This window comes from Ascaphus truei, chromosome 22 (genome assembly GCF_040206685.1).
Source record: "Ascaphus truei isolate aAscTru1 chromosome 22, aAscTru1.hap1, whole genome shotgun sequence".
Classification (NCBI taxonomy): domain Eukaryota; kingdom Metazoa; phylum Chordata; class Amphibia; order Anura; family Ascaphidae; genus Ascaphus; species Ascaphus truei.
In genome coordinates this window covers 7,346,792-7,369,795 of record NC_134504.1, presented here as the reverse complement: position 1 = coordinate 7,369,795, position 23,004 = coordinate 7,346,792, and the positions used below count along the sequence as shown (strand labels likewise).

Genomic DNA, 23,004 nt, shown 5'->3' with positions numbered 1-23,004 from the left:
TCCCACCAAGCAAAGAGCGTTGCTAATTGTACACCGGGCGCTTCATATCACAGAGTCCCTTCAACCGTTAAGTTCCGCAGACCCGCCTCGAATCTACGATCCCAAAACCACCAACTTATAAAAAGTCCCCCGATGCAGGCGCACTAGACACGCCGATCGTGCCCCTTCGGTACAGGGAGCCGGGGAATGCCCTCCATATATCCATCAGAAACGAAGACCATCACACTTTCAGAAAACGGCTGAAGATTTGGCGCTCTGAAATCGCCTTTCCGAACCAGCTCGATTTGTCGCTCCACCTTTGGAGTTTTTAAAAAGTGCATAGGTGCAAGGTTCTGTGAACAGGCAGTCCTCGCTATCCAATGTTTCACTTTACAACGAATGGCATATCCAACGCTTTACAATGCAACCCTATGGGCTGTATTTCGACGCCTGAATGCGTTATCCGACGCCGGAATGCGTTATCCAACGCTCACCGCCACTGATTAACATGGGACTCACTTTACAACGGTTTCACTATCCAACGCTCCTTCCAGAACGGATTCCGCTGGATAACCGAGGACTACCTGTATGCGCTATACCAGGCATTGAGATAAATAGAGCTGCTAATTTATCTCTTTTAAAAATGTTTTCTTCTAGTGTTAATAATCATGATTTGCCATCATCTCTAGCATCCAAGGCTACCATGAAGTAACCCATTTAGTCTGCACTGGGCTCTGTGAGAACTCCATTTTATCCTCCTGGCCACTTAATATTTCAATTGTCTATATCTCCTGACCGGGACATCGAATGTTAAACATAAAAAACAACTTTGGACACAGCAAGTAAGCAGTACGTTTATTTAAATAAATAAATGCTAAAAAGTCAAAAATCGACACAGATCGTCGCTTTAAGAGACGATTAATAATATTATTATTTTTTTCTACCAAGTGGGACAGCCCACGGAGCAAGATTGCTAAACCTTTCGGTTGCTGCCGCAATCTGAAGAGAGATTTTATTTTCGAAATGTATGAAATAGGACTCACGGATACTGGCTTCTGTAATTATTTCAACGTGGATTGCATCATTTTAGAAGTAAACAAAATAAAATAAGTTACAAATATTTTTTGGGACTTTCACAATACTTCCAACGATCTGCTTGTCCGAGGAAGGAACCCTGGACGACTGCCCATTTCCATGTCAATTTCCCCCCCAGTCCGTGGCACTCTATTTCCTCGGACCGTTATTGGGGAGCGCGACGCTAAAAAAAGAAAGGCCGCAGCGTGTTGCGAAACGAATAGCCGCTACTTACCTCGCCGCAGGCACCTCTCGCCGGCAAGGTAAGTCCCCCAACCCTACCACTTACCCTAGAAAAAAAAAAACAATACTAGCGCTACCCCCTACCCTAAAACCCCTATCCTTAACCCCCTACCCCAATCGCTAAATTAACCCTTAAAATTAACTTAGCTTGGCAAAGCAGCCGGTGGCTCAGCGTCCACCACTGGAGCGGATCCCTCTGCGGCGACTTGTACGCGGCAAGCAAACATCAGATTCCGTGCTGAAGCAGGGGTAACGCTTCCGGTTACAGTATTGTATGTGTACAAGAAACTTAACTGTACTACGTTGCTTTCTTATTTAATCGCTGTAACCTCAGACTGAGGTCGCATCCCAAAACGGAGTCGCATGATCGTGCGACATAAGATGTAGGCAACTACACTCGAGTTAAACATTGTACTGGTTTGTTCAGTCTGTGTGGTTCTCAAATCAGCAGACTGGTTTGATTAGTTGCAGGAGGGCCGAGCAGATGTTGGAAGTAGCCGAGTGTTCTTCCTGCACGAATGGCCAGGGGACATGTTTGAGGGGTTACTTCTGGGGAACTGATGTCTTTTAAAAAACACATGGTGACCCAAGACTCAAAAAGGAGTTTTATCTTCTCCAGCTTCTGCTTGATGTCTGATGGCACATGTGTTCCAGCAAAAGCCCACCATTCTCCCCCTCTCCTCATCTTTATTGTCTGCCTGACAAGGAAGGTGGGCTGACAGCACACAAAATACTAGACTGACACACTTCCTTATTCACAGAAGGGATTGGTGCTTCCAGGTGTAATAAGGACTTAGTGTCTCCAGTGCCACAGACAAACAAGCAGAAGCCTTGGGACAGCTTCTGCTGCTTCTGAATGGGACCCCCTACAGAGTTAACCCTTTGAAGACGTTATGGCTTGCTACATCTACAATTTTTGTAGAACCACGATCACATTTTTAGTGGGCATGGTTATATTTCTTTAAAAAGGAAGACAATTATAGTGTTACATTATTTACACAATATTGTTTTGTGGTCCACTGTGTTGACCTTCCCTTATCTTTATTGGTCACCTGTCAGAAAAGCTGGAACAAGGTTAACAGGACCCCCTGATTTCACAAGCTTGCCCCTATTTAGATGCCCAGAAGACAACAAAATCCCAGAGAATTTAACCAGGGGCTGCGGCATTCTCATTCTGGCTACAGCAAACATTGAGCCGAGTGCCACCGGGCCCCGAGATCTCAACCACGTGATCGCTTGGTGTAGCAAACAGGCCCCCCAAGGAGCAAACCAAGGTGGAAGACGAGCCACTTCCATGCTGATCACGTTAACAACTCCATTTCCTTCAACAAAACGAGTATTTCTGGCATGATGGGCACCGTCATAGGCCCCCCAAAGGGCCGGCCCTTAGATTGTTCAGGGTACATCTTGAGGCACTCCAAGGGTTACACATCTCTGCATTTGTTTTAAACATTTGCATTTGCATTGATCATTAACCAGAAAGCATTACACGGCTTAAGGTTGAGGAGGCACACAAAGTAAGAACCCTTGGGAAAGGATTAAGGCAATGTAACTTGGCACTGGCCAGCATTCCAGCACAGAAACACTCGCACAAACACACAAACACAATCGGAAAAAAACTTTCCGAGAGGATTACGGTTGCATTGTGGCGCAAGCTGCCTGCAATTTCCATGGTTCCCGTGTTAGGTTTCCACGCGGAGGACATCACAAACGTGTGTCAAATGGGTGAAGTCAACTCTGTTTGAATATTATGCAAAAAAAAATATTTCGCATATCCACATTAAAGAGTTGATGCTCGACAGCACAGCAAGCTGTGTGTGCTGGCTGTGTGGCCTTCAGCCGAATCCTCCCATACAAACAACCTGCATGCAAAGCACTTCCTCCCTACAAGATGAAGCACATACTTTGAGAGCAAAACAATGCATGTTACAGAAATATCTCAACTGTGTTTCATTTCCTGCACAAGGGTTATGATTAAAAACTAAGCCCTCACTTTTCTCATCTCTCTTTTCAGGAACTCTTCCGTTAGCCATTATTTCATTCCAAATCTTCACCCGTCGCCTGTGCGATCTGTGGACTTCAGATCGCTCGCGGCGGGGAGGCGTGGTGGACGCATCACCGGGCTGGTTCGCTCTCATTAGTCGGATCAAAATTCTGCCGCGCGGTCGCTCTAAATCTCACGCGCACACTATGGCCACTGCCATTGAGCTGCTGCATTTTGTTCGCGCCGCGCGTGCCGTCGCTCGCACTATGGACGCGGCCTTACCCGCTCGTAACATTCCCCACCACACGTGCTTCCCCATGTAAGAACTGTGTAATCGTCACTGTTCGACAAACCTATACATTTGCTCGCCCCGGGCGAGTGGATTTAACCCCTGGGCGAGTAAATATTGGCCCAAGCAGCACACATTTGGTACTAGGTGGCGAGTAGATTTATTTGTGTGGCGAGTAGATTTTTTGGTGATTTGTCAACCACTGGTAATCGTACACGTCAGACTGGGTGTTATTTGGAGATATAGACCCGTGTTTTACTAGGAACCCATGTTGAAACACACTGCTATAGACACATAACTTGGAGGGCATCGCTGTTTGATGTCGTAGCTTTACCATGTGGTGCAATGGTTTCCTACCACGAACGCAAAAGCAATACGCAACAATTTGTTAGTTTGGTCAGGGCCATATTAAAGTCTTTGTAGGCCCTGCCCCCAAGATCGATCTATAGATAAATACTTACATTGTATACAATGTATAGGTCCCGTAATATAATTATAGATCTATATAATATGTGACTGATACTTTGATATGACATTTTGTCTATAATAATGTTAGCGGTATTGCCATAGGATGTAAGTGGCCGCCTCTAAGGATTGGTGAGGTGATGAGTTAGTGGGGACAAGAAAGTTATACAAGACGTCGGGAGTGCAAGGGAGAGCTTTCTCACGATGTGTGTGTGTTAGAATCAGAGTGAGGATATAGAGAGACAACCTTCACTTGCACGATTCTCAATTGAGAATGAGCTTTTGCAAAAATTGGAAGTAGTCCGGGATTTTGTCAACCATAAGAGACGTTAATGTTGAATGTACATTTATTTAAGTCACAGCTAATATTAAACTTAATTCAGATATATCCATCACTCTATATTAAGCTATTCTGTTATGCTACAACGCTACTTATTAATGTTTGATTATTCAACTTTCCATAATCTCACAATTTTAATTAACGTTACATGAATGTGCACACACACAACCATTTGTAGATAAAAAAAGGTTTTGTAAAGTAATTCAATTAAAATTATTACGTTTGATTTAACAGTTTCCTCCCAAAACTTTTTCGTAGGCCATTGGTAGATTCGTACGCCCTGGGCACTGTACCTATTGTGACCAATGGATAATGCAAGCCCGAGATCAGCATTTGCCAATCCACTAGTAATGCCCGAAACCAGGGATGACGTAGATTCGGAGAATGCCCTTAGAAGTCACTAACAAAAGGCTTCTAGGGAGCGTGGGAATACTAGAACGTAAGTACTGGTTACCCACGACAAAAGGGACCTGCAACATATAAACTACACAATGAGTTGCTGGTCTCTTTGGCAGCGAGACAGTTCACGATTGATCTGCCACTCGAGCTTATTGCATCCACAAAGCGCTGCCAAATCTTTTAGTAAACCAGCACTGCATTAGAAAACCAAGACTGTAGTGTAGAGTATTTTTACATTACCCCAAAATCCTGCATGGTAAAGAAGTTGATTCTGTCTTCAAACCGCAGTATTTGCATCTATTGAATAGTTTCTTGTATAAGGATAGGCATGAATCTGGTATACAGCAAGGGTGCTTTGCTCATCCTATGGAATATGTCCACAGAAGGCATGTTAAAAAAAAAAAGCACGCCATAAAAAAGGCATAATAAAATAGCACGTCTGTAAACATCTGGCTGATCGACAGCCGAGTTCATTAACTGCCTTATGACTAGAAACATATTCTTCTGAATAAACAGCATGTTGGTAGTGGACTTAACCAAATGTGCGCAGTAGAAATTCTACCTTACGTTTCATATTCCACAAAAGGCAAGACACCCTTCTACGCTGTGTGGCTAGATCAAACTCCAGCTAACACACCCCAAAGCCTTAATAGGACCAGCTGTGCAGCTAGACCAAACTGCACCCCAACACCTTAATGGGACCAGCTGTGCGGCTCAACCAAACTCCACCCCAACACCCCCAAAACCCTAATGGTATCAGCTGTGCAACTAGACCAAACTCCATCCCAACACCCCCAAAACCCTAATGGGACCAGCTGTGCGGCTAGACCAAACTCCATCCCAACACCCCCCAAATCTTAAAGGGACCAGCTGTACGGCTGGACCATACTCCATCCCACAATGAGCAGCCACCTTACTTTTTACTTCAACATTGTCCCTTTAGATTGTAAGCAAGGGCCCTCATTACATTTTGTATCTGCCAGTGAATGCTTGTCCATATTTTTATGTAACTCTTTATGTAATGAATCAAATCTCTGTACAGCGCTGCGAAATATTTGGCGCTTTACAAATAAAACGATAATAAAATACGGCACTCACTGTCAAAAGTGTAGCCTGGTACAAAAAAAAAAAAATAGAACGAGGAAGATAGTATGGCTTTAATTGCCATATCCGACACTAAATATGCCCGAAGACACCATATTTAGCCTGTGGGTTCTGTCAGAATTAACTAGAATTAACTGCATGTACTGTAGTTCATTCAGAGTTCAGAACGCTATACAATGGTTCACCATCAGCATTTGACTCCACTTGAATTACAGCCAGTTTTCATTATGGATACAAGGATCGAGAGAGAAACACACAACACACACACACGCTTTCCTGCTGGTACACAATCTTTCCGTCACAAATTAAATTAACCTGTTCCGGGGATATGGAGGGCTTATTCAGATCAACCAGTTTGTCCGTTCCAAAACTTGATATATTTCTGCTGATAAATACACTTTATTACCCTTCCATTGAGGGTCATTTTCTTCCATGTTTTTTAGTTGTAAAATTTTTACAGAGGCATGCCACTTAAATAGTAAACGGGATTAATGCATCTGTTATTGCAATGAGTGGCGATATGTCATTCGCTCAATAAAAGGGGTCAAGATTTTGAGAAAGCTTTGCTACTCCTTTACGCCTATATTAATTAGTTTGATATAGATATACAAGACACAGACACACAGTGAAAATATATCTTGCCGGTCAGCTGAAGTGCCTAGACCAAACACCCCTTTTTCGAAGTCAGTTATTCCTTTCTGAAAGCCTAGACGTTTGGAACCTAGACCTCAAGTAAAACTATCATTTAAGCCACTGCAATCAGCCATTTTTGAACATGAAAAACACAGATTTCTCTCCTCCCTCACAACGGTTTACATGAACATTTAGAAACTAGGTTACAGGTAACATCCAAAACAAGATTTCTGAACATATTGTGCAAAACGGAGCCGTTTTATTTCAAATCTTTATTACTGAAAGTGCTAATATTCAGCAACAGACACCAGTGCTGAAATGGAAAAGTTGCATGCAAGAGGTAGACTCAACCACTGCTTACATTTTGGCTTATATTGTGTGTGCGCTGAAGATTGTACATAATATTTGAGATTCAAACCTGCTTAAAATTCTTTCATTCTAAAGCACCAGAGAACAACGAGGAAATCGGACAAAAACTTTTGTCACATCTAGAATCTTCCAGCTGTGCTAAAGGTTACTTGAGGCTGATTATATCCCATGGGACGTTTGGTAATACATCTCCAGACGCATGAAACCACTCATCTTATCCAGTGTATATTAAAAAAAAAAAAAGTTAAATATCTTACAATCGAGAAACATTTTCTCATGTTAGTTGGGGGAAAGAGATGAATGGGAAGATATGAAAGTTCCTGAAAAAGATGTCCCCTATACTTGCAAGGAAATTAAGAAAAATGGTGATTTTAAAACCGAAAATGGGGTGCTTAATGTATCCCTTAATGTAGCCCATACCTCTCCCCATCAAACAGGAATGTGGTTAATTAAACAAGAGAAACACCTCACCCGTCTTGGGCCATTACTGTACATACTAAAAGGAGAAATCAGCATCCAAACCTACTGAACCATGGATAGCTTTAAAACCTGACCTGTTGGGGGGGTGTGGAGAAGGGGTAGTTCCGAACCCCTGCCGTAATGTTGCAAGCCAACAGAAGGATTTGAGACGGGGCAGCCCCCCGAAAAGACTGAATCATAGGCAGTCGCTGACATATGTTCAATGGAGAACTTCGACAAAGGGACAGGAGGCGCAGGTTAAGGGTGAGATTATGACTAAGGCGGGTTATTTATCCGATGGGAGCACGATCGTAGTTTAATAACTAACCCCTTAATGGTAATAAAGATAGGTCAAGGGGCAGGCAACAACAACAACAAAAAACCTGTGCATAATTGGCTTCCTTATAAATGATTCACGCTTAAGAACTACTTATGTTTACCTGTTTGACTAATGATATCATTCATTTGCAAACAGAAGTAACAAGCAGTCCTACCACAAAGACACCAAAGATCGCAAAAACCCTTCATTTGTTTACCATGCAAATGTTAAAAAGTTATACAAATATATATTGTTAAAGGTTTCAGTCACCTACATTTAAATTTAACCTGTTAAACATGCCACTGTTCCTAGGTCACTTCTGTCCGGGGATGGGTTGCCTCTTTAAGAGGCAGGGTCCTCTTCCCCTTTGGGCCTGGGGACCACACACAGCCATCTCCAGTTACAACAGTCTTTTGTGTTGGGTCTTGCGTGGTCACCATAATCCGGCGTTATAACAATGTGCTGTAAACAATGCATGTGGTTGCTGATGTTCTAAATAGAAGTGCACGGTTTTGTTTACCAATTTTCATATGGATAGGACGTGCCTGAGGACCACAGAAACCTCAAGAGCAAAAAAATAAAAAATAAGGATTTATACAAACCCTAGTGAAGGAGAGTTGCAGAATTATGCCACCAAATGTAGGTCTGTAATACTGGCCATTGGTGATTTGCTGGGCTGAATACCTCTCAATGCAATTCTAGAAACATGCAGGTGGCAAATCACAACTTGGGAGACGATCAACGAGTCTAGTTGGGTCACCAGGATCAGAACAGACACCGAAATCAGCGAAGGTTTACAAGGTTTCTGGGTGAGAAACCCCAAAGACCGGTAATTGAGACCGCCTATCCAAGAAAAAGATGCTCTCCTGCTGACACTGCATTTCAGTAAGACCCCTACTTCAGATAAGAGACTTTAAATGTGCCCAACTTTAGATGGGGCAGTCATCCAGTGGGACACTAGAATTCAAAACTGTCGTGCAATGAGTGAATGCCACGGAAAATAAGTCGATGAGATCCACGCCACATGGATGAGCTCAACACTATTGGAGCAATGAGCTTTCTGCTAGTTTAGAAAGCCTTTGTATGAGTGATCGCTATTGTGTGTGTGAGATTGCCACCCCAATGGCCAAGGTCCAAAAGATGAGAGATGATGCCTTTCAATGAGTGACAATTACGCCACAGGAGTGAGTCTGTCCTTCAATAAACGAAGGAAGTGATACCCACTCAGACTAGGTGAGACTGGCGTCTACTCAAGTTGTACGAGACGCACTAGCATCAAATCACAGACCACACCAGATGCATCCTTTAGTCGACATCAGTGAGCTCTGACCACACAACCCGCTCTACTCCTACATTACACACCGTCTCCCATCACACTCCTTACCCCCCCTCTCCCATCCCCTTACCCATCACACGCCCTACCCTCTCTCCCATCCCCTCACCCATCACACTCCCTACCCTCTCTGCCATCCCCTCACCCATCCCACTCCCTACCCTCTCTGCCATCCCACTCCCTACCATCCCCTCACCCTCTCTGCCATCCCCTCACCCATCCCACTCCCTACCCTCTCTGCCATCCCCTCACCCATCCCACTCCCTACCCTCTCTCCCATCCCCTCACCCATCCCACTCCCTACCATCCCCTCACCCATCCCACTCCCTACCATCCCCTCACCCTCTCTGCCATCCCCTCACCCATCCCACTCCCTACCCTCTCTGCCATCCCCTCACCCATCCCACTCCCTACCCTCTCTCCCATCCCCTCACCCATCCCACTCCCTACCCTCTGCCATCCCCTCACCCATCCCACTCCCTAAACTCTCTCCCATCCCCTCAACCTCTCTCCCATCACACTCCCTATCCTCTCTCCCATCCCCTCACCCTCTATACCCTCTCTCCCATCCCCTCATCCTCTCTCCCATCCCCTCACCCTCTATACCCTCTCCCATCCTCTCACACTCCCTACCCTCTCTCCCATCCCCTCACCCTCTTCCCATCCCCCTTACCTCCCTACCCTCGCTCCCATGACACCCCCTCTCACCCGTCCCCTCTCCCATCACCCACCGCTTGAAGTTGTCCTTTGACCCCATTGATCACCTCTGGCGGGCCAGGCTGCCCGGTAACTCGCAGTCTCCTTTCCCCCTCCTCCCGATGTGCAGCGCGGCAGCGGACTGGGCAACCCCCTTCATCGGACACCGAGCACCCGGCGCCCACGGGGAGCTTTTCTCTATCCTACCACCCACCCCTCCGCCGGGTCCTTCCCTCCTCCTCCTCATCCCCTCCTTCCCCGGCTCCTTCCCTCCTCCTCCCGCCAGCTGCTCAGCCCACCATGACGTCACAACCGCTAGCCCCGCCCACCAACTTGAAAGCAGCGCGAAGCCGAGACCCGCTCAGCCAATCACAGGCTGCCACGAAGGAGGCGCCAAACGACTGCCGGCTTGTTGATTGACAGCTCGGTCCTGTGAGGCAGACTGGAGGGCGGGCTCCCGCTGAACTCATTTCAGTGAGGGGAGTGTGGTGGGGAAGGGGCTGTAATTCAGCTGTCAATCATTAAAGCTGGGGGGGGGAGAATAGAAAATAAAATGATGTGGTAAATAAATGATACCAAATATAAATAATAAAATCTTATCAAATGAATGTGAACTGTACACTTTGTGGTAAAAATAAGGCTGCGCTTATATAGTGACTGGCGACGGCGACATCGCGCCAATACAAATACATGCGCTTATAGTATGTGCGACGCAGCGAAAACATTTTGGAAGCCATTGAAATTTGATTTTGGGAGAGACAGTTGCCACATGAGACGGTCTCTACACCAATCACAGAGCGCCTACTGCACTCTGCCCGCCCCCTTCGTGACGTCACTGGCCCTGTCGCCAGCGACGTCGCTCCAAACTAAAGTGCAACTTTCGCCAGTGGCGACGGGTGACGTCATCGGTCGCGTCGCCGGCACTATCAACGTGGCCTAGGAGCTCGAAGCATTGGCACATCATTCCTCGCTCACTGCCACGTCGCGCTTTCATACGGGATATCGGCGTCCCGTATTATGAAAACGTAAATGTGTCAACTCTAGACTGTTCCCTGAATCCTCTCAGATATGTTCACTTAGAGGTCCTTCATCTAACAAATTAGCCCAAGACCTCAATGAAAATGGCTGCTAAGCCGCTCTTACTGACCCCCAAATTTATCGAGCTCCGTTATGGGATAACGCACCTTTTCAAGTCAACGGGAGGTACCGCCTTAACCTGTAGCGGGGCATGGTAAATATGGCGGTAAGGGAGAGGCTTAGCAGCCATATGCATTTAGGACTCGGAAGTGGACAACTCCAGTCCTCAAGGGCCACCAACAGGTCAGGTTTTCAGGATTTCCCTGCTTCAGCACAGGTGGCTCAAAAAGTGGCACAGTCAAAGACTGTGCTGAAGCAGCCACTGATTGAGCCGCCTGTGCTGAAGCTGGGACTGGTTGAGCCACCTGTGCTGAAGCAGGGATATCCTAAAAACCTGACCTGTTGGTGTGCACCTGAGGACTGGAGTTGCCCACCCCCGATTCAGCTGGTGGTCCCTTTTTTAGGAATAAAACAAACAGTTAAAAATATACATTTTATTTGTGCGAGCTTTCGAGATACACTGATCTCTTTTTCCGGCGATGGTTCATTGAATAAAGCAGGCACGTTTAAACTTACAAACAGTGCATATACTGTAGGAACGTTATCTGTGACTGAAACCTAACAGTTTGACTTTGTAAATGGTTGTTATAGAAACAAAAAAAATGCTTGTTACATTATAAATACATTAAAAATGTCATTCAGAGTTGTTGTTTTTTATTTATTTTTAAATGCTACAAGTATTTTCTCATTGTACAGAACTGATTTATTTAAAAAAACAAAAAAAACCCACATGTAGGATATTGCTTGGTCTGCAGCTTTAACCATGAATGAGTGGGGACAAGAACAATTACACAGTGCTACCGAGTATAAAGGAGCCAGTAATAATACATGAACTCAATGGAAACAAAAAACCATAGACAGTAAATGCTGACTGAAGCGGTTACTTTTAAAGCTGGCACAAAAACCATTTCAGGATCAAGTTTAGGTCTGCAGTTAAAATGGCCACATATTGCTTCAATAATAAAAAGCCACTCTGTTTATTTTACCCCGTTGATGTAAAAGGTACAATCCCACATTGCCTGATTTAAAAAAAAAACACCCAGCCATTTGTGAACCATTAAACGATCTTCCGCACGCAAATGTAACCATGCTAAAAGCAAAGATGGTGCTCCTTTGGTTGTTTTGGAAATTAATGACAAAATTGCCCCTCTGAATAAGGGGAGTGTTTGTCAACCCCGGTGTTTTATTTACCGAGACCTTATCAGAGAGCCAATACGGGTAAGAGATGGGGCTTTGCCTGTGCAAACGCTTGTTGAACTCACAGTGACTACCAAGGCAAAATGGAGAAGCCAGAGGAAATCAAACCTTAGATCTAGAGATTCGGCTCCTGGGTTACAAAGAGGTTCACTTGATCCTACAAGAGTGATAATTAGCATGACTTGCAATTTAAACCGCCGGCCTTCGGCACTTGCCAGTGCTGGCCGCCTGTGTCTGCCGCCCTTCTTCTCCTTCAGAATCCAGTGCCAGATGACGTGATTAGTGATAAAACGTGATGCAGTTTCTGATATCCCTAATAGAGCTGGGAAATGAATGCCCCAGTGGAAACCAGATTTAAAAAGCGCTTCTTCAGCGCTCCCTAAGGAAGACCCGACTCCGTTTAAATACTCTGAATGCGTATCAGTTGCATTATTGAGGGGAACTTGGCAGAAACTCAATTTGCTATAAGGAACCAATCAGAGGTTTACTGGTAGTTGGAAGGCATTGGATAGATATTAAAGAACAATCCAAGCATTTAAAAAAAAAACATTTATTTAAAATTGTTGCTAGGTAGCTTCCTCCATCCTGATTGCCTGCTTCTGGGTAATGCAGCCAATCGGGAGGAGGTGTCAGGAGCCTGGGGGTGGGGCCAAGGAGAGGAGGAAACAGCATGGAGCGGAGGTGAGAGGGGTGTGTGTGTGTGTGTGTGTGTCTTGAGCACATCGCACCTGCCACCATTTTGTCCAGTATTTTTGGAGAAGCCACCTGGCATCCCTCAGTATCAATTTAACGGGGTCCTGGGTGAAGAAAACACTATTCACATTTCAGAGGGAATCAAATAAAACTTGTACAGTGATTTCATATTTTAAATAAAATCAATGAAATTGATAAACTATGGAATGCGGTGTCTTTTTGCCAATTACAGCTCAACCCCCTTATAACGCGTGCTTGGGGTCCAAAGAATCACATCGCGCTATAAGCGTATCGCGTTAGAAATAATGTACAATTGTATGCATTGTACAATAAAGTATTTAAGACACCAATAATCGTGCTGTAACGTATTCATAAATACGAAAGTTGAGAGCCACGCGTACATCGCGTTATAAGCTGATTCGCGTTGTAGCGGGGTTGAGCTGTACTTTGAACGATGGTTTTGGACAGTTATTAAAGTAACTTTTCTGACGTCAAACCACGTGGAAACTGGGTAACAGTCCCACCTCAGCCACGTCAAAGACAATAACATTTCTACGTGGCTTCTAGCTAAACGTCAACACATTGCATTGGGTCGGGTCCCTTTGCAATGACTTTGGTTTTTCACGTGCTGCACCGTTTCACGAGGCTACAAACCTTCCTTCTTCAGAAGGAGACGGCTCAGTGAGTAACGACACTGACTGGCACTGAGTGTGAAGCAGGGGAGCCTGGTTCAATTCCCCGTGTCTGCTCCTTGAGACCTTGGGCAAGTCACTTTATCTCTCTGTGCCTCAGGCACCAAAAAAATAGATTGTAAGCTCCAGAGGGCAGGGACCTGTGTCTGCAAAATGGCTTTGTAAGGCGCTACAGAAAACTAGCAGCGCTATACAAGAACATTATTATTATTATGGCACCAAGCAAAGAATATTTTAATTGCTCTCCATAATCTTTAAAATAAATTTTTAAAAAATGAATTAAAACTATTAAGTGTCCGTGACTGTAAATAGCACCAGTGTAAGGCTGACACTCACGTTGTCCTTGTTTACATTTTCCCTTTTGCAATAGACATTTTCAAGGATCCCTAAAGAGTAATTATTTAATCAGAGCCTCCAGGGAACTCATAACTTGCTCCATGACATCGAAGCTTCCGCCTTTTGTTAGCCACCTCGCCCACCTTTTAACCTCTTCAGTGCTTTGAGTGATATTGCAGGGACAATATTGAAGATCCTACGGTCAACATGAATTTTAAAAAAAAATGCCTTAGAATATAAACCCTGCAGTGCTGACCGCCTCTCTTACTGGTGTGATTAAAGAGGCGATCTGAGTTGGCCGTTAAAAAACTTTTTTCTTGCTTGGGATTAAATCAGGGGGTTTCCGGGGCTGAACCCCATTCATTTCAGCTCTGGGGACCACCTGCTTCCGGAGATACTAGGGGATGCCGGTAGCCGCTCTGGCTCACTAGCTGGGGTTCACGTAATGGCCGCTTTTCAAATCTCCTGCGTCCTGCGGGGCAATAGGAAGCAGTGAGGTCACCCGGTGTGGCTTCCTATTGGCTCATGTGACGCATGATGCTTTAAACTTGCAGGAGGTACCGGCACCTCTTTCGGAGGTCTGCACCTCTTTCGGAGGTCTGCATCTCTGGAAGCTTTCTTCTGCCATGGAGATTCCGACGTTTCGGCTGGCGGTACGCAGCCGGTCTCCGGGCAGTGCGTGCCAGCAGCCCAAGAGCATGGTGGCGCCAGTGGCGTCTGAACGGTTAAACTGCTGCTCGTAGGGACCTGTCACAGTAACTTATTGTATTTATTCAGAGGACAGAGGCCATTGTGCCTGCTCAGTGAGCTTGCGATTAAAATGTATGCCACAGCAATATACGCGTGACTATTCAAGCTTTTCCACAGCTGCGAGCTGTCTTTATAATGTGTAACTATATAAATATATACAGTGGCGAGAAAATGTTTGTGAACCCCAATGATAATTACGGATATTCCATGTTTTTTCCATGATAACCTTCTTGAATCAAAACCAGTCTTTTCTTAAAATATCCGGTAGGACTTATATATTAACCAATTCCATGTCTTCTGAAACAAAATGATGTCTGAATTAGACAAACAATTAGTAATTTGGAGTCAGGGTATGTGCAAAAGTAAGTGAACCTCTGGTTTTAGATCTTCGGGGCTGAGTTTGGGCGGCCCCATCTTATATAAAGATCATACACTTTGTGAGTTTGGTCGTGACCATACAGGTGGGTGGAAACACGTCATGCCAAAGAAATCTCTGAGGACCTCAGAAAAGCCGTTATTGATACTCACCAGTCTAGAAAGGGTTACAAAATTATGTCTAAGGATTTGGGGCTCCACCAATCCACTGTCAGACAGACAAATGGAGACAGTTCAAGACCACAGTCACTCTGCCCAGGAGCGGTCGTGCTACCAAAATCTCTCCAAGAACAAACCGGCAAATCATCCAGGAAGTCGCAAAGAGTAACATCCAAGCATCTGCAGGCCGCTCTCGCCTTGACTAATGTGAGTGTTCCATTGCTCCCTGTCTGAAGTTCACCAAAGAGCACATAGATGATCCACAGGACTTCTGGAACAACGTTCTTTTGACAGACGAGTCAAAAGGTAGAACTTTTTAGCCTCAATGAGAGATGGTATGTAACATCCAAGGATCTGCAGGTCACTGTCGCCTTGATTGATGTGAGTGTTTATATTGAAAGCTGAAGCATTTGTGGATAAATAAATGTTGAAAAAGTATCATATTTTTATGTCATTTGATCATGTTATCTCTATCTATTATTAGGACTTTAATTACAATCTAATAACATATTTGAGGTTTGAAATATTTGAAAATCCTAAGAGGTTCACAAACTTTTTCTCGCCTGTGTGTGTGTGTATATATATATATATATATATATATATATATATGCAAATATAGCTGTATGCTCATCTGCATGTCTTAGGCAGGTCTGCAACCTATATATATACACTAGCTGATATACTCGGCGTTGCCCAGGATGTAAATCCGTAATAGGTATTATTATTTATAAATAGTTGAAAAGAAACATGGAAGAAAATGTAATACGATGTTGTTGTTTAAAAATGTTTATTGTAAACACACCACAGTACAATGTATATTTTGGTGACATATGTGATGCAAAAATGTGAGGTGTGTGTCCCGCTAGGGTGTGATCGGGTGTGAGGCGGCGGGTCTCTGGTGAGTGCGTGCGGCGGCTGTTCAGTGATGTTGGTGCGTAGGGGTGTGAATGTGGCGGGTGGGTGTGAGGCGGGAGGCGGTGGGTGGTGAGTGGGTGCGGCGGCTAGTCAGTGATGTCGGTGCGTAGGGGCGGGAGGCGGCGTATTTGTGTCGAGTGTGGCAGGTGGGTGAGAGGCGGCAGGTGTCTGTTGAGTGAGGGCAGGAGGTGGCGGGAGTACGGGCGGCGGGTGGGTGAAAGGCAGGGGCGGGAGGGGGGTGAAAGGCAGGGGCGGGAGGGGGTAAGGCAGGAGGGGGGGGGGAGGCAGGGGCGGGGGGAGACAGGAGGCAAGGGGGGGTGTCACTTTGTGTCTGTCCTTGTGTGTGTCATTGTTTCTGTCCCTGTGTGTGTCAGTGTGTCTGTCCCTGTGTGTGTGTCAGTGTGTCTGTCCTGTGTGTGTGTCAGTGTGTCTGTCCCTGTGTGTGTCATTGTGTGTGTCAGTGTGTCTGTCCCTGTGTGTGTAATTGTGTGTCAGTGTCCCTGTGTGTGTCAGTGTCCCTGTCCCTGTGTGTGTGTCAGTGTGTTTGTCCCTGAATGTGTCAGTCCCTGAGTATGTCAGTGTGTCTGTCCCTGTGAGTCATTGTGTCTGTGCCTGTGTGTGTGTCAGTGTGTCTGTCCCTGTGTGTGTCAGTGTGTCTGTCCCTGTATGTGTCATTGTGTCTGTCCCTGTGTGTGTCATTGTGTGTGTCAGTGTGTCTGTCCCTGTGTGTGTCAGTGTGTCTGTCGGGGGGAGAGGGGGGGTATGAAGGGGGGGAGGGGGGGAGGGGGGGTCTGGGATGGGGGTATGGAGGGGGGCACGGGGTATGGAGAGGGGGGCGGGGAGGAGGGGCAGGGGGGTATGGAGGGGGGGGGGTCAAAAACGGAGCTGAGGGAGAGGTCAAAAACGGAGCTGGGGGGGGTCAAAAACGGAGCTGGGGGAGGGGTCAAAAACGGAGCTGGGGGAGGGGTCAAAAACGGAGCTGGGGGAGGGGTCAAAAACGGAGCTGGGCGGGGTCAAACACCCCCCCCCCCCCTCCAGCAGTAGCAATTCCTCACCTCAGGCAGCAGCAGCAGTGTGGCCGGGGGTTGGGGACCCCTGGGTTAGAGCGCACCGGCCAATGAGAGCCTTGGGGGGGCGAGCAATCCGGAGGGGTGAGACATACAGGCCCGACACAGTTTATTCTACCATTTGCCCGTTTTGTGCCCCTTATGAACGGGGCTTATTCCGGCTGGCGCCAAAACGGAGCCGCGAGCGAGCCGCATCTTGCCGCATCTTCCCCTTCCCGCGCGTTTAATTAAAATGCCCCCCTCCCCTTCCCCGTACCCCTGGCTGCTCCCCCTGGCTTGCGCAAAGCTGCGCGCAGCGTCCCCCTTACCCCTGCTGCCTCTGCAGCCTTCGGGGATGCCGGGGAACCCTGGACCGTGTGGCCGGCGCCAGAGTGACGCACGGCACGCACCAGGGAAAGCCCCAAACGAGCCGCCGGCTTGCCGTCGGTTTCCCCACACCGCGGCTACGGCCGAGCTCAAATAAACTCTGCCGCCACTGTATGTGTGTGTATATACTGTTAGACCACACCGGCCAATGATAGGTGTGCGGGGGCGGGTGGGCCAAGGGAGCCATCTCATTGGCCTGAGGCGGAGTGACGGGCCAAAGGTCCAATGTGATTGCCCCTAGACACAGGGACATACAATGTTTTCAAAAATATAGATATAGATATATACCATACTTTATATAAGTTATGGTGGGTGAAAAAGGCAACAAAAAACCTCCACTGTATAGTATATAGCAATATGGTGGAGTTATATAGATTTTTGTCACCTTTTACACCCACTATAACTTATATAAAGTATGGTAAACCTACCCAGCCTTGAAAATTGCAGAGCCAGTACAACCAGCCTCACACTGATGAGACCCAAAAGGTCGAAACAGCTGTCTGTGAGTGGTTTGACTGGCTTTGCATCTAATCCCATGCTGTGCTTAAAAGCTGTGTGAACAGCAGAGCATTTGCTTATAAGGGTTACACGTAAAAATGGACTTCTGGCAAAAGGTGACACTGGGTGCTCATTTGCATGTCATTTCCCAGAATCCCTTGCTGCAGTGGAAGTGCTGTGTGCTGGGTGATAACGGTGAAAAGCAGGGTTGCAGACCTGTCTAAGACATGCACATGAGCATACAGTAATATTTCCATTTGATATATATATAAGGTCGAAACAGCTGTCTGTGGGTGGTTTCTGGGTATGCACCTTAACCCTGGCTGTGCTCACAGCTGTGACCATGCAGCAAGCTTAAGCCTATAGGGAACCATGTTAAAAATGTTTTTTTGAGGCAAAAAGTGGCACTGTGTGCGCATTTGCATGTCATTTCCCAGAATCCCTTGCTGCAGTGGAAGTGCTGTATGCTGGGTGATAATGGTGAAAGGTGGGGTTGCAGACCTGCCTAAGACATGCAGATGAGCATACAGTTGTATTTGTATATATATATATATATATATATATATATATATATATATATATATATATATATATATATATATATATATATATATATATATATATATATACAGTGGTTGACAAATCACCAAAAAATCTACTCGCCACACAAAAAATCTACTCGCCACCTAGTACCAAACGTGTGCTGCTTGGGCCAATATTTACTCGCCCGGGGGTTAAATCCACTCGCCCGGGGCGAGCAAATGTATAGGTTTGTCGAACACTGTATATATATATATATATATTGTGGTTCACTTGTATTATATCCCACATATGTGAATAGACAGAAGGTTAAATGGAATTCTAACCTACAAGGATATTTAAACTCTGCACTCTATCAATGATATCACAAACTACGACCAATTTGTTTCAGGACCAACACAGCTGCACAGTAAATGCAGATAACCCTGCTTCAAGGTCCCTTTTGAAGCATCATCTTTGTGAATTGTTGTACAAAAAGCTGACATTTCTGGGCATAATTGTTTTGCAAACACAGCTTCCTAGATCGGCTGACCTGCCCTTGCCCGGTTACTGGCACACAACCAGAAGTAAACTACACACGAGGAATAACATCCTGAAGCAGCGGAAAACTGTGGCTTGTCCTCTCATTAGCTATATATAGCAAGGCTTTTAGATCCGATAAGCACACGCCCGAGTACATTTCACTGCTGCGAGCCTCATTGTTGAAAGCACATATCCATTTTCTTTTGAAAGATGTAGTCCCCAATTTGGATCATATAGGAGCAGCAGCAGCTGTAGGGTTAGTTCTGGTAACATTTTCACATCGGCTGACGGTTCTAGTCTGAGCGGATATCTCTTTGCAAGCAAAACACTGCAAGAACCATAAATGCTTCAAAACAAATGTATTCTCGCACGGTCTTTACGTTGATGCATCGCCCCATGAATGTCAATTCTTCTCTGAACATAACGTTGGTCTGTTTGTAACCTGTTTTTTTGGCATCTTCTCTGTTTAGGAGAAGGAGTGGCTCAGTGAACAGAGGCTCCACGTTCTTCCACGAGGCATTTAAATTAAATGCGGGGGGGGGGGGGTGAATCGCGTGAGCCCTCTGTAACTTCCCCTACCTTGTCTGCGGCAGCTTCGGGCGGCACGTCGCGGGGTCCGCGTGATGTTGCGTTGCCATGGCACCGTAACGTCACGTGACACACACACACACACCCCCGTGGCATCCTTTGACGCCGGAGGCAAGGTAAGGAGGGGGGTGCGGGCAAGGGGGTGAGGGAGAGCAGGCAGGGCGAAACGTTGGTGCACCCCTGGGTTAAAAATACAACATACACACACACACACACACACACACACACACACGTTCCTTAGCAGGTCTTAAAATTAGGTAAATACAACCTCAGATGAACAACAACACATGACATATTACACCGTGTTTTCATTTTTTTTCGAGTTTCTTTTAAAAAAACTGATCAAACTTATTTTATTTTTTTAAACCTGCAAACTTTTGTAGAAAGTTCAACGTTCGAAAGTGTTTCGAAACAATTTTTTTTACCATTTCTCTTTTATAAGAGCAAAACCAATCGCGTTCCAGCAAAACCACAACACAAAATGTATTTATAATTAAAACGCGCGTCAAAAAGTGGCGCGCTCAGAGTCCTATCTATAGTAAATCAAATACATTGAGAAAAGGTAAGCCCGTAATTCTGGGTTATGGTTATTCAGACAGAAGCAGCTGTAGGAGCCTTTGTGAACTAGGTTCAGGTTATAAAGAAGATCCTTCATACTAATCACACACAAGCCGTATAATTATGGTGAGTGGATAAGATAGAATGATGCAATGCCAAGCATATGAACAGATGATAAGTAAATTCCTCCCTTGATAGCAGAGATGGGCAGATACACAGGAAAGAACGTGGCTAAAATTATACATTTCCTTTTCAACCACAGAGAGTGACTGCATTAGTCCTCAAAGGATAAATGCTTTACGAGAAGCTATACTGTATATAAAATATTATCTGGCTCGGGATTTGATTATCCTTTAAAGGGACTTTGCCCTCCCGCCATGTCCCCCTTTTCTTAATTGTCCGGGGGGGTTCGTCACACTAGTTCTTTAAACACACACGTTTTTTTTTATAATATCACACTTTCAGAGGACTTAATTATTCAACATTGACATTTCTCCAAATTGGTGAATATTATCACAGGCAAAGTATATGCAACAGGTACATAAAATGAGCATGTTTTACCTCGAAAAGGCAAAGATTAAGAAACATTCATTATGAAACTCAGTATATTTCTGCGTACTCTGAGCTTTGCCCTTAAATGTGTCACTGTAACCTTGAACGTGTGGAATATTGTAAAGATTCCATGATGTACTGGTGTTTACAGAAGCATGCACGCTACCAGCTGATCTAATCAACTTAGTATGCTAGATATTGGGAACAATAAATCACTTCACCTACATCCATAAACTGTTATAAATTATCTTTCAACTATGACCGACTATTGGTAACTCAAGGACATTCCTCAGGTGGTTTTAGCGTTGTCAGTGTTGCGAACGAGTTTTATATGACGAGCAACATTCCACATTTATTATCATAAAGATCAGCACGAGCCCATAATTGTTCCCATCATGAGATCATTGCTGAAAAGAACATATCATATTCTAGGAGAGCAGAGATACGCAAGGCGTTTCAGGCACTTCCACGAATATGGCAAATATTGAACGCTGATGCACCACAAGAACATCGTAAAAAATGTCAAAGAAAAACACCATGGGAGCATTTGTGGCGGAATCCCAGCTGCAGAACTCGGTTAAAACCCAGTACAAAAATAATGCGTGAGATTTATCGAAGAAGAAAATTCCACTGGTGACAATAGGACTGCTTACCCTGGATACATTTGCCCAAGGTTTGTGGGTGCCACATTGTGATAAATAGACACACACTAGTGTTTATATATATATATATATATATATATATATATATATATATATATATACATATATATACATACACATATATATACATACATACATATATATATATATATATATATACACACACACAGATCACTTGTGAGCACATTCACATGTCTTAGGCAGATCTGCAAACCTGCCTTTCACCATTATCCCCAGCATACAATGCTTCCACTGCAGCAAGGGATTCTGGGAAATGACATGCAAATGAGCACACAAGGCCTGGAGTTGAGCGCCACTGATTTAGGTCATTAGTTTTTTAACATGTTCTGCAGGGGAACCAGACCCATGACAGATCTGAGGAATGACCAAGGTATTTAACATGAGAATGCTATTAAATTACATACAGTACTGTACGAATAGTATTTTGCTTGGTTATCTCCCAAAACATTACTATGAGAGCAGGGGCAGCTTGCCATGCCCAAATAAAGGTTAAGCCCACTCGATCCTTGTGCCAGTCAAGATGGCGACTCGCTGACAGGGTTAAGGTGCCATCTCAGGGTTGGAAAATGGCCTCCTAGCTTTGTAACACAGTATCTAACTGGAATTATTTATCTCTCACTGTGTTTAAAGCTGCAGTTCAAGCTGCCGTTTGAAAAAAAAATTCCATTCCATATGTGCATCAATACACTGACAAGTGATTAGCTAAGCTGCCAATCGATCCGTTCGCCTGTAATCGATCGCTTACTCAGGGTTATTTCATTCAGTTCTTGCACAGCATTGTGGGCAATGTAGTCCAGCAATATCATGTGGCTGGGCAGTTACTAGATACAATTGGTGCACTGCTAGAGAGAGAGGGCGGGACTCAAGAGCCAGAGCCTATCAGAAAGGGTAGGGGGCTGAACTTTCTAAATAATTTCTATAGAAACAAAAATGCTTCCTACATTAGAAACATTAAAAATGTCTTTACATTTAAAAAAAAAAAATTAAATGCTACAAGTATTTTCTCATAGTACAGAACTGATTTATTAAAAAAAAAAAAAAAAAAACACACACATGTAGGATATTGCTTGAACTGCTTAATGTATCTGTGTGACTCATTGTATACCAGCAACAACGGCTGTGGCCAGCATACAATCAGTCAGAGGGCTAGCCTTTGTGTGGGGCCAGGTGCAGTGTTAATGGACAATGGGAGACTCACTCACCTGCTGAGAGAATACACACTCCAATGCCGGAGCTTTGTTCTCTCCCGGCACTGAGACGTCTAACCGTGCGGGAGGTATGGAACTGAATTCGGAGACCGCTGTTTGGGTCCTAGCCCCGTTGGCCTGGTTTCCATCTGTCAATTCTAATGTCCCACCCTCCTAGGCCCTTGCCCATCAGGGGCTGTCCTGAGGCACTGGCTCCACCCGCTCTCTTGATTACCCATTCCGAGCACCCTCCTTGCTTCTGAGTGGTTGACACCCGGTTCTCCATGTTTTCAAATGGAAGCCGGGAAAGTACAGAAGCTTATGCCGATCAGAGCTCCACAGTTGTTCTTGGATGGTCACGGTGACCAACTGTATCGAGAACTGTGTGACAAGGGGCGGTCATTCCCAGTCACCGGTATACAGGAACGTTGAGGAGGCCTCCAGGGAAAGCTAGCTTCGGCAGAGACCTGCAGCGAGCGAGCTAGAAGTCACCCGTATTCCCC

At 45.2% G+C, this 23,004-nt stretch overlaps 2 protein-coding genes across 8 annotated transcripts in view; both read right to left on the bottom strand.

The window, feature by feature from the left end:
• Positions 1–23,004, bottom strand: part of SMIM36 (small integral membrane protein 36) — a 44,750-nt gene that overhangs the window by 5,500 nt on the left and 16,246 nt on the right. The gene's annotated exons all lie outside the window — the stretch shown is intronic.
• MMD (monocyte to macrophage differentiation associated) overlaps positions 1–23,004 on the bottom strand; it is a 62,599-nt gene that overhangs the window by 24,093 nt on the left and 15,502 nt on the right. For 3 of the 7 annotated variants that reach the window (XR_012789815.1, XR_012789814.1, XM_075579845.1), the window contains exon 1: positions 9,755–9,943. The exons of 1 other annotated variant lie outside the window; for it this stretch is intronic. Coding sequence is in view for 4 of the 6 variants with exons in the window: in XM_075579845.1 (XP_075435960.1) it covers positions 9,755–9,933 (179 nt within the window). In the remaining 2 variants the exon portion in view is untranslated. Of the gene's footprint in view, positions 1–7,931; positions 8,993–9,721; positions 9,945–23,004 lie in introns of those variants that run through there. 3 more of the 7 variants (XM_075579849.1, XM_075579847.1, XM_075579848.1) reach the window with 3 other exon arrangements.